This window comes from Berghia stephanieae, chromosome 5 (genome assembly GCF_034508935.2).
Source record: "Berghia stephanieae isolate SIO BIC M18660-M18661 chromosome 5, UCSD_Bste_1.3, whole genome shotgun sequence".
Lineage (NCBI taxonomy): Eukaryota > Metazoa > Mollusca > Gastropoda > Nudibranchia > Aeolidiidae > Berghia > Berghia stephanieae.
In genome coordinates this window covers 2,748,017-2,760,447 of record NC_088364.1, presented here as the reverse complement: position 1 = coordinate 2,760,447, position 12,431 = coordinate 2,748,017, and the positions used below count along the sequence as shown (strand labels likewise).

General features: G+C 37.7%; 1 protein-coding gene across 3 annotated transcripts in view; it reads right to left on the bottom strand.

The window, feature by feature from the left end:
• The window catches only part of LOC144972242 (uncharacterized), a 40,374-nt gene extending 35,036 nt beyond the window's left edge, over positions 1-5,338 (bottom strand). For all 3 annotated transcript variants that reach the window (XR_013645320.1, XR_013645321.1, XM_078913287.1), the window contains exon 1: positions 5,087-5,338. Coding sequence is in view for 1 of the 3 variants with exons in the window: in XM_078913287.1 (XP_078769413.1) it covers positions 5,087-5,135 (49 nt within the window). In the remaining 2 variants the exon portion in view is untranslated. The remainder of the gene's footprint in view (positions 1-5,086) is intronic.
• Positions 5,339-12,431: the final 7,093 nt, after the last annotated feature.

The following is a 12,431-nucleotide window of genomic DNA, read 5'->3' as shown; positions in this document are numbered from 1 at the left end:
ACTGCAATTAACCCTTTGCCAGTGACATTGATTTTTTGTTTTCAAATAATAGTCGTCATTTATATTATTTTTTAACGCAGAAAAAAAAACGTTTCCACCATAAGAGTAGTAAGAATAATGATAAAAAGCGCTTTGAGCACGTTGGGTGGATATTGCCCTATATAAAAGCTCAAGTTTTTAAATTGTAATTTGTTTTTTGTCTTTTGATGAAAACGGTAAGATTTTATTTTTGGTCCAAGTAAGATTGATATTCGCCTTTAAAAGGTTAAGTTGTTTTGTTTTTTCAGTTTTTTTGTTTTGTTTTTCAAATGCGGATACGCTGCTTCTTCTTTTTTTTTCCTCAACTGGCAAGCTATCGCTGTACTTACCCGCATGGCTTGCACGCACAAAAGGATACATCTAGGTCACAAAACCTTATATCCAGGTCACAAAATCAGACAACTAGGTCACACCTCAAGACATCTCTGTTTCGTTTGTTCCAAGATAGCAAAACAAACCAGACGTCTTGGAGTTCGAAAGAGCTTTCCATAAAATATTTGGTATTTGCAAGACCCCCAGAAACCAATTCCCTATACAGCTCTTGTGCACGGTTGACCTTGATTTCTTTCGTACCCACCCCCAAAATCCCACTTATTGTGTGGTATAGGCAGAACATAATAAATAGCTGGACTGCCACATGCGTGACTAAATTGGCCAAAGAGAGAATCTATACTTTGGCATTAGACACCCATTACCTGATGTCTTGGTTTTTAATCCTAGCCGAGTGAGAGAGAAAAAACAAAACAATCATACATGTATCTGCAAACAGCAGAACGTTTTCATTTTACATTGAGATGGGAAGGGATAACACTATAACACTATGATAAGAAAGAAAGAGAGAGAGAGAGAGAGAGAGAGAGAGAGAGAGAGAGAGAGAGAGAGAGAGGGAGGGGGGGGGGGGGGGGGGATGAGGGGATAGTAAGGGGGAATGGGAAAAGATGAAAGAAACAACGGGTTGCCTGATGACGTAGATCAAAGGATTGTTACAGCGGTGTTCACGGAGCGTACTTCGTGAAATTTTAACCTTTTACAGTGACACTGATTTTTTTCTGCAGATTGCTTATGCGGAATAAATCGTTTCACCAAGAGAGCAGTAGTAAGAGTATATTTAGACTCAGGCTTCAAGTAAACTATAAATCCCAAAGCTTGTCTTTTAATGATAACATTAAGACTAAGATCTGGAGTTTGGGGAGTGTAAGATGGGATCTCGCCATTAATGGTTAAAATTGTTTTGATTAAAACACACACACACACACACACACACACACGCGAGCGTGCGCGGTCACGACAGCGAGGACCATCACTGACAGAATGTTGCAACGGTAAACCGGTTTACGTGTACATAGATCCTGAGGCTAGATGCCCCGTTACCGTGTACGTAGGCACTCCCAAAAAAAAAAAAAAAGAAAGAGACACACACACACATACTCACACACACACACACACACACACACGCAGTCTCGCATCCTCTACGAACTAATTTTGCGCACCAATTTTTACTGCACTTATGCACCAAATTGCATACCTATCTAGGGACACTTTTTTCCGTATCTTTTTCTCAATAAACTTTTTAAAAAAACCTTTGTTTTGCGCGGCAGGCGGCAGGCACCAACCATTGGACAGATGAAAAACACACACGATTTAGCGAGGAATGAATCATGAAAATATTTAGGATATAATTTCAAACACAACTTTTGAAATTCATCAAGGATTGTCCAGTACCGAATGTTTTTTTATAGAAAACAAATGTATCATCAAATCTAAACTGCTTTTGACGGTAAGCGGTAAGTTTTTTATTTATTTTTCTGTCCAAACGAATGATTTGTCCTGGTATAGAAGCTAAGTATTGGTAACACCGGCTCACCTCTCTAGAGAGCTGCGCCGGTGTTACCAATACTTAGCTTCTATACCAGGACAAATCATTCGTTTGGACAGAAAAATAAATAAAAAACTTACCGCTTACCGTCAAAGGCAGTTTAGATTTGAAGATACATTTGTTTTCTATCAAAAAACATTCGGTACTAGATAATCCTTGATGAATATCAAAAGTTGTGTTTGAAATTATATCCTAAATATTTTCATGATTCATTCCTCGCTAAATCGTGTGTGTTTTTCGTCTGATTCAGTGGTTGGTGCCCCCTAGTGCCAGCCGCCTGCCGCGCAAAACAAAGGTTTTTAAAAAAGTTTATTGAGAAAAGATACGGAAAAAAGTGTCCCTAGATAGGTATGCAATTTGGTGCATAAGTGCAGTAAAAATTGGTGCGCAAAATTAGTTCGTAGAGGATGCGAGACTGTGTGTGTGTGGTGTGTGTGTGTGTGTGTGTGTGTGAGTGAGTATGTGTGTGTGTGTCTCTTTCTTTCTTCCTTTTTTTTTTTGGGAGTGCCTACGTACACGGTAACGGGGGGGCATCTAGCCTCAGGATCTATGTACACGTAAACCGGTTTACCGTTGCAACATTCTGCTCGTGTGTGTGTGTGTGTGTGTGTGTGTGTGTGTGTGTGTGTGTGTGTGTGAATTTTTTTTTTAAATCAAAACAATTTTAACCATTAATGGCGAGATTCCATCTTACACTCCCCAAACTCCAGATCTTAGTCTTAATGTTATCATTAAAAGACAAGCTTTGCGATTTATAGTTTAATTGAAGCCCGAGTCGAAATATACTCTTACTACTGTTCTCTTGGTGGAAACGATTTATTCTGCATAAGCAATCTGGAGAAAAAAAATCAGTGTCACCGTAAAAGGTTAAAATCACGATCGTACGCACGTGACACCGCTGTAACATCTTGATCTTGTCCATCAGCACCCTTTTTTCTCCTCATCTTTCCCCATTCCCTTACTTCCCCTCCTCCCCCCTCTCTCCTCTCTCTCTCCTCTCTCTCTCTCTCTCTCTCTCTCTCTCTCCTCTCTCTCTCTCTCTCTCTCTTCTCTCCTCTCTCTCTTCTCCTCTCTTCTTCTCTTCTCTCTCTCTCTCTCTCTCTCTCTCTCTCTCTCTCTCTCTCTCTCTCTCTCTCTCTCTTGTCATAGTGTTATCCCTCCCCCTTCCCATCTCAATGTAAAATGAAAACGTTCTGCTGTTTGCAGATACATGTATGATTGTTTTGTTTTCTCTCTCTCACTAGGCTAGGATTAAAAACCAAGACATCAGGTAATGGGTGTCTAATGCCAAAGTATAGATTCTCTCTTTGGCCAATTTAGTCACGTATGTGGCAGCCCAGCTATTTATTATGTTCTGCCTATAACACACAATAAGTGGGATTCTGGGGGTGGGTACGAAAGAAATCAAGGTCATAAGTAACCGTGCACAAGAGCTGTATAGGGAATTGGTTTCTGGGGGGTCTTGCAAATACCAAATATTTTATGGAAAGCTCTTTCGAACTCCAAGACGTCTGGTTTGTGTTTGCTATCTTGGAACAAACGAAACAGAGATGTCTTGATGTGTGACCTAGTTGTCTGATTTTGTGACCTCGATGTAAGGTATTGTGACCTAGATGTATCCTTTTGTGTGTGCAAGCCATGCGGGTAAGTACAGCGATAGCTTGCCAGTTGAGAAAAAAAAGGAAGAAGCAACGTATCCGCATTTGAAAAACAAAACAAAAAAACTGAAAAAACAAAACAACTTAACCTTTTAAAGGCGAATATCAATCTTACTTGGACCAAAAATAAAATCTTACCGTTTTCATCAAAAGACAAAAAACAAAACACAATTTAAAAACATGAGCTTTTATATAGGGCAATATCCACCCAACGTGCTCAAAGCGCTTTTTATCAATATTCTTACTGCTCTTATGGTGGAAACGTTTTTTTTTCTGCGTTAAAAAATAATATAAATGAAGACTATTATTTGAAAAACAAAAAAATCAGTGTCACTGGCAAAGGGTTAATTGCAGTACTCCTGCATCCTGTGAGACTCCTACGGCACTTGCTAATCATAAAAAAAGGAAATAGCAGCAATCAACAATATTAAGGTGAAAAAAAAAGAAGAAAAAAAAGTGGGGGGGGGGGGGGGGAGAGAGCAAACCCAGTAGCAATGCAACCTTTTAGCGGCGAAATTCGATCTTTGACCTAACACCAAATCTTCTTTCATCAAAAAACAAGTAACGGCAAAACTATTATAGACAATTGAAGTCCGAGTTGCGATAGTCTGACTACTCTCTTGGTGGAAACGCTGTATTCCCCGTTAACAATAATAAAGATAAAAGCAAACTACTATCTAAAAGCAAAATAAGGGGTTAAGAACACCTGCAACTGCAACTGCCAGCATCCTTGAGATGCTCTTACGTCACCAAGGTCACCAATCGACACGTCTCCCTCTCGTCGGCATGCTTCCCCAACCCCCCCCCCCCCTCCTCCACTCTTTCAAGGTGGTGGTGGCGGCGGATAAAAAAGGCCTTTTTCTCTTTCATTCAATCAACTGGTCTGCTGGTGGACCCTAGGCCTCTCTACAAGTCCAAGAAATAATACTCACCTTTTTCTCTGCTCCAACGAAAATATCTACCCCCTACCGGTCTAATTATTTGTAGCAGACGACAAATTTCTCAAAACGGTCACGTGACACTATAAAAACAACACAGGAAGTCCATGAAAGCTTATTTACGGCATTTCCTTTGAACCGTGTAAACAACAAAATTTCGTTTTCATTCGACTCAACGGGTCAGATTGGCCGGTATTTTTTTAACGAACTAAAGTTCTGAAAAATCAAAATGTTTCTTAGAAAGTTGAAAGATGCTAGTTTTTGAAACAGAGGTAGGTTTTTTTTTAAAAATCTTTATATTTTACGTGAATGCATGCTCAAGGCGAGTTGGACGTGCAGCGGAGGTTGGTAGGCCAAAGGCCCACCTCTCTAGAATTTATCAAGAACAGCCAATGTGACAACTCAGTCTGTAGAAAGATAGTGGCAGGGACCTATTATGCTATTATGACTATGGTGCGTATGACTATGATTGGGACCATACGACAATAATGATTATTATGGATGAATGATGACAATGACAATTGATGAATTTGAACAGAAATCTGAAATTAATGAAATGTTTATTAAATACTTACCAACAGACACCAACACCAAAGTGAAATAGATTAAATGTTTGAAAAGCATTGTGATGAAGATTTCAGAACATTCCGTTTCACTTAATTGTTTTCAGTCAATATGAGTAAAAAACAAACAAACAAAAAATTGAATTTAAATATCTAAACATCTAGCAACATAGGGCTAAAGTGTTTCCTTGTTCATGTTCGTCTGCTAGTCTGCTAGTTGTTTGTTTCCGGTTTCCAGATTTCCGCTTTCCTTTCAATGAAAACTAATGTGCCAGATTAGAGAATAAATGGCGAAAATGAATTATGGCAAATGTAAATTATAATATACATATTATAATATTATAGTAAATACATATTATCAAACAAACAAATAAGATACGTAATCTGTCAATGTATGAATGCAATATAATGCAAGTGTTAAGTTTGAACAACGTTTGACCTTAATCATGTGACACTTAATATTTTCAATTAAATTGCCAAAAAAAAGCAACCGATTATTAGAAAAGAATAAAAAAAGAAAGAAAGGAAGGAAGTAAGAAAGAAAATGAAGCTTGGTGTTTTGATATAATATTATGTATTGCAATATTTGCTGGGAGTGCTGAAGTACTGGACTAGGCGTCCAAAGTGTCGGATTGGACATGAGCACGGTTAAATAATCATGTGACCCTTAGGTCAGGTATCGAAGCACTCAGCTTTGACCCGCCCACAACGGGACTTTTAAAAATTCACCCCATATACCGGAGCATACTCAATGTCTCAATTGTTTCTATGTTATATGTTTATGTTGAGAATATTGGCTATTTAGGGCCGTAAGTCCGATAGAGTCCGAGTTTATCCCAGTTTCCCAGAAACGGATAATAGCTATTCATCGCAAAGTACTTTCTGTCAGATCGTATTGACCCAGCTACTCAATCACTGCCAGATGGACAGGGAGGTCCAAAAAGAATTCACGGCTTCACCCTGGTGGATCGAGCTCGGTCCCTTTGTACGTAAAGCGCTAGTGCTCTACCAACTGAACGATAGGGACCCTCAACTAGTCCGACCTATTTACGCCAAAATAAGGCTAAACTGCCATATAAACGGATATAATACATTTTTAAACACAAAAAAAAACCTGTTGGCAGGAAATCTTTTGCTTCCCGTATCAATGGAGTTAAAAAGGAGCAAACTTGTCCAAAATCCTTGGACCCAATACTTTTTTTATTTCTGGCCAAATAATAAAAGTGCATTTTATTAGGATTTGGAAGTATTGGACTTCATTGCCAAACTCTGTATTTACAAAAACAACGTTTTTATGGTTTTGGCCAGAAAATTGTTTTTCATATATCGATCGATTAAAATGACCCTGAGCTAGTCAAAATCACGAACACCTGGGACTTCCATGAAGACTCTTGGGCAGTCCCAGGTTTGAGAGTTTTTGCCAGATGATGGTCATTCAATCGACCGATAGTTGAAAAATGAATTTTCTGGCCAAAATTTTAGAATCGCGTTTTTCTTTCTGAGTACGTCACCGCTGCCAGGGCCATGGATCTCCTCGCCCACCCCACATGACCTTGGCCGTCAAGGCTATGAGTATCCCAGCCCTATCCATTTTATCCATTTTTTTTTTTATACAGCTGATATCATTATATTCAGAATTACTTTGAAAACAAAATCCTCATCCATTGTACCGAAAGGACAAAGGTTATGTTCTCGGATTTGGACTGTGTTTCATCCATTGTACCGAAAGGTCAAAGCTAATGTTCTTAGATTTGGACTGTGTTCCATTCATTGTACCGAAAGGTCAAAGGTTATGTTCTGGGATTTGGACTGTGTTCCATTCATTGTACCGAAAGGTCAAAGGTTATGTTCTGGGTTTTGGACTGCGTTTCATTCTTTGTACCGAAAGGTCAAAGGTTATGTTCTGGGATTTGGACTGTATTCATAGCCCTACGCCGAAGCACGAGGACGATGACCGTAGGGGTTAAGGCTATCGTATTCGTTACACAAGGCGGGGAAATTGAATGCGTGATTAGGTACCGTGTGTCGTCGGCAAACAAATTTTCGTCAGTCTGTGTTTCGTTGTATTCATGACGTAACTATAGTACTGACCAAAGCACGAGGCTCTTGACCACTACCGTGGCTATTGTATTGGTTACACAGGTACCGTGTGTAGTGTGTAGTCAATCAAATTTTGATCAGTCTTTATTTCAACTGGCATTGGACACAACCGCTTTGTTTTCTCTCGCTGCTTCGTTCAATTTGCTGGATTTTTAAATTTTATATATTTAATTAAATGAAATTGTGCTTATCGTTGTTGACATTCCGGATTTTAATACTTATATGTTATATATTTAATTAAGTGAAAGTGTGCTTATCATTGTTGACACTCCGGAATTTAATTCGTCATTCTTTGTTTCAACCTTGGTCACAACCGCTTTTTTTCTCTCTCTCGCTTCATTCAATTTGCTGATATATATTTAATTAAGGGGGGGGGGGGTGTTCAGTGGAAGTGTGCTTATCATTGGTGACATTCCGGAATTTAGTTTATCATTTCCTTATCGGATTATTTATTTATTTATCACCGCATTTAAGGTAAGATAATGCAATCTTCATCATCATCATCATCATCATCATCATCATCATCATCATCATCATCATCACATATCATTATCATTATTGTCATCATCATTTGTCGCTTCCCAAATATTTTATTATCTCCCAAATATATCTTACCTACCCCTTCCCTCTCCAACATTTTTTTCTGTTATCAATTTTTTGTTCACTATAAAATTATCACGACTCCCTTCATCATCTCCTCTACTCTATACTACTACTACTACACTACTACTACTACTACTACTACTACTACTACTACTAACTACTACTACTACTACTACTACTACTATTGCTAAAACCACACACTACTACACTACTACTATACTTACTACTACTACTACTACTACTACTACTACTACTACTACTACTACTACTACTCTACTACTACTACTACTCTACTACTATCTACTACTACTACTACTACTACTACTACTACTACTACTACTACTACTACTACTACTACTACTATACTACTACTACTTACTACTACTACTACTACTACTACTACTACTACTACTACTACTACTACTACTATACTACTACTACTACTACTACTCTACTACTACTACTACTTACTACTACTACTACTACTACTACTACTACTACTACTACTACTACTACTACTACATACTACTACTACTACTACTACTACTACTACTACTACTACTACTACTACTACTACTACTACTACTACACTACTACTACTACTACTACTACTACTACTACTACTACTACTACTATACTACTACTACTACTACTACTACTACTACTACTACTACTACTACTACTACTACTACTACTACATACTACTACTACTACTACTAACTATACTATTACTACTACTACTACTACTACTACTACTACTACTACTACTACTATACTATACTATATTACTATTGCTACTATTATTACTACTACTACTACTACTACTACTACTACTACTACTACTACTACTATACTACTACTACTACTACTACTACTACTACTACTACTATACTATATTATAGGTCGTGATGATGATGTGGTGGTTGTGGTTGTCGTAGCTGTGGTAGTGATGATGTTGTGGTGGTGGTGGTGGTTGTAGTAGTAGTGGTAGTGCTAATGATGAGGTGGTGGTGGTGCTTGTTGAAGTAGTGGTAGTGATGATGATGTGGTGGTGATGGTGGTTGTAGTAGTGGTAGTGATGATGATGTGGTAGTGGTGGTTGTAGTGGTAGTGATGATGATGATGATGATGATGTGGTGGTGGTTGTAGTGGTAGTGATGATGATGTGGTGGTGGTTGTAGTGGTAGTGATGATGATGTGGTGGTGGCTGTTGTAGTGGTAGTGATGATGATGTGGTGGTGGTGGTTGTAGTATTGGTAGTGATGATGGTTGTAGCAGTAGTGATGATTGGACGGATTGGGGGGGGGGGGGGGGGGGAGGTATCCTTGGAACAATTTGACGGAAGATGCTCGGAACCCGGAGTTTTGGCACCACTGATTACTACTACTACTACTACTACTACTACTACTACTACTACTACTACTACTACTACTACTACTGACTGCTGCTGCTGCTGCTGCTACTACTACTACTGCTGTTGCTACTACTACTAACACTTACTACTACTAACTACTACTACTGCTACTACTACTACTACTACTACTACTACTACTACTACTACTACTACTACTACTACTACTACTACTACTAGTACGACCTATACTGCCATCACCACCATCAGATTGAAGTGCATCTTTTTCACAAAATTATGTTCGTTATCACTCATCAAGGTTCAGTGTTGACTATCAAACTGCCCACTACTGTAAAAAAAGAAACAAACAAAATCCCCCAAAAATCAATCTCTCTCTCTCTCTCTCTCTCTCTCTCTCTCTCTCTCTCTCTCTCTCTCTCTCTCTCTCTCTCTCTCTCTCTCTCTCTCCCATTGTTGTATTTTTAGTCTATCTGAAATAAAGTTTTGTGTACGGATATTTCTAAACAAAGCTTAACTAGTCATCTCATCGTGATTTATAATTTGAATTTGATATAGGCTATTTATTAGTAAATCATCACTCCGACACCTTTAATAAGTTAAATAATTACAACTCGTCTCATACATCACTGCCCCATTGCATACGGTCTTTACTAACTCTCACTAACACACTGCCTACACACTACACAGCGCTAGTCAATGGCCTTAACCAACTCGGCTCAAGACGCGTGCGACAAGGCCTTTACTCCAGTCCGCCATGACTGTGTTCAATCATTTGTACCGAAAGGTCAAAGGTTATGTTCTGGGATTTGACTGTGTTCATAGCCCTACTATAATACTGGCCGAAGTACGAGGATGATTGACCTTAGGGGTTAAGGCTATCGTATTCGTTACACAAGGCGGGGAAATTGAATGCGTGATTAGGTACCGTGTGTCGTCAGCAATCAAATTTTCGCCATTCTTTGTTTCGTTGTGTTCGTAACACAGAGAGGGGTTATTGAACACGTAATTAGGTACCGTGCGTAGTAAGTACGTAATAAAATTTTCGCCATTCTTTGTTTCGTTGTGTTCGTTACACGCGGGGAAATTGAATACGTAATTAGGTACCGTGTGTAGTACCGTGTGAAGTCAGCAATCACATTTTCATTCTTTGTTTCGACTTCACTGGTCACAACTGCTTTGTTTTCTCTCGCTTCATTCAATTCGCTGGATTTTTTAAATTTTATATTTTTAATTAAGTGGAAATGTGATTATCATTGTTGACATTCAGGAATTTAGTTTACTATACCGTGTGAAGTCAGCAATCACATTTTCATTCTTTGTTTCGACTTCACTGGTCACAACTGCTTTGTTTTCTCTCGCTTCATTTAATTCGCTGGATTTTTTAAATTGTTGTTTTTAATTAAGTGGAAATGTGATTATCATTGTTGACATTCAGGAATTTAGTTTACTATACCGTGTGAAGTCAGCAATCACATTTTCATTCTTTGTTTCGACTTCACTGGTCACAACTGCTTTGTTTTCTCTCGCTTCATTAATTCGCTGGATTTTTTAAATTTTTGTTTTTAATTAAGTGGAAATGTGATTATCATTGTTGACATTCAGGAATTTAGTTTACTATACCGTGTGAAGTCAGCAATCACATTTTCATTCTTTGTTTCGACTTCACTGGTCACAACTGCTTTGTTTTCTTCGCTTCATTCAATTCGCTGGATTTTTTAAATTTTATGTTTTTAATTAAGTGGAAATGTGATTATCATTGTTGACATTCAGGAATTGAGTTTACTATTTCTTTATCGGATTATTTATTCATTTTTCTAAATCACTACTTGACTTAGAATTCCATCATCATGGGAAAGAAATGCAGCACGTATGGCTGCAAGTCGGGCTATGCTAGTGCGACAGAAAAATTCCAGTGTACAGTTTTCCTCTTGATCTTAATGAAAAGTTGAAATGGGTTCAAGCCATGCCTGACCAATTATCTGTTGATCAAGTGACCAAATATATGGCTAAACATTTTCCAGATTCAAAAATGAAGAAAACAGGAAAATTTATGGTACCAGCTGACCCTCCCACATATTTCCCTGACGTACCATCATCGTGTGCTGGTGTCCCTCAATCAAAAGGTAGAACAACAACAAAATCAACCGCTGCATCTAGGGTTCCTGATGAGGATCAACAATTGAAAGAATTTCGTATGAAAGACATATTAAAATCCTCTACATTTCCTGACGATTTGCAGAAAAAATTAGAAAATTACTCAGGTACTTTAATTTGGGGAAAAGACGATAACTTTTCTTTCCTTAGTGAATCGAGAGATGGGCCTATTTATGCTTTTTCAATTCATTTTACTTCCTTGGGTGTAGACAAACACGGAAACATAAAGGGAATTATTTATGAAGCATACGCAGGTGTCAAAAAAAGTAAAGCACCCTGCTATTTGTAAAGAAATCAAATGCTGGTCACAATTCCAGGAGCTAGTTAGTTTCATTTGCTCATCTATTGACACCCAGGATGACAAATTCAAATTTATTGAGAGACAAATATATCTGATGAACCTTCCAAAAAACAAAAGGATATATGCAATGGATGATTTATGCAAAGCATTTTCATGGTATGCCGTTTCAAGACATCTGTATTCTCGATTGAGAGAGGTACTTCAACTTCCATCAATAACAACACTTCAAAGAGTAACGAGATCAGCAAAGAACATTGATGATGTCAAACTTTTTTCGTCTTTTTTTAATTCTAAAGAAGAAAGGAGCAGGGCTTGCATTATAATTGCAGATGAAGTTTATGTCAAAGCTTCATTAACGTACAGAGGTAATGTTTATTTATGAGGAATACCAGCTCCATGAGTGATGCACATTTTTGGTGTTGTAAAAAAATGTATTAATTAAATTAATAAATATTTAGTGAATAGTACAAGGGCTTACTTTTCCGAATTGAAACGATAAACAAATAAATAATCAAGTAAATATAACACAATAAATAACCATTTGACCATTTATATGTAATACATTTTCATAGATTCACCCTGGCCATTGTGTCCGTCACAGGGTTACATTTACCTATCTAAAAGTGTAAAATAAAATCGTAGAGTATTGAAATGTTGATGACATAATTTGATATTAATATGGCATAATTTAAAAATTCTGTTTCTGACAGTAAGGAAATATCAGATAAAACTAGAAGGAGCTTTGAATATTAAAGTGACAAATATTTCAGAATCATTGCAATCAGGTTTACAGTAAGTCTTAAAATAAAGGTCATACTTTAAATTTC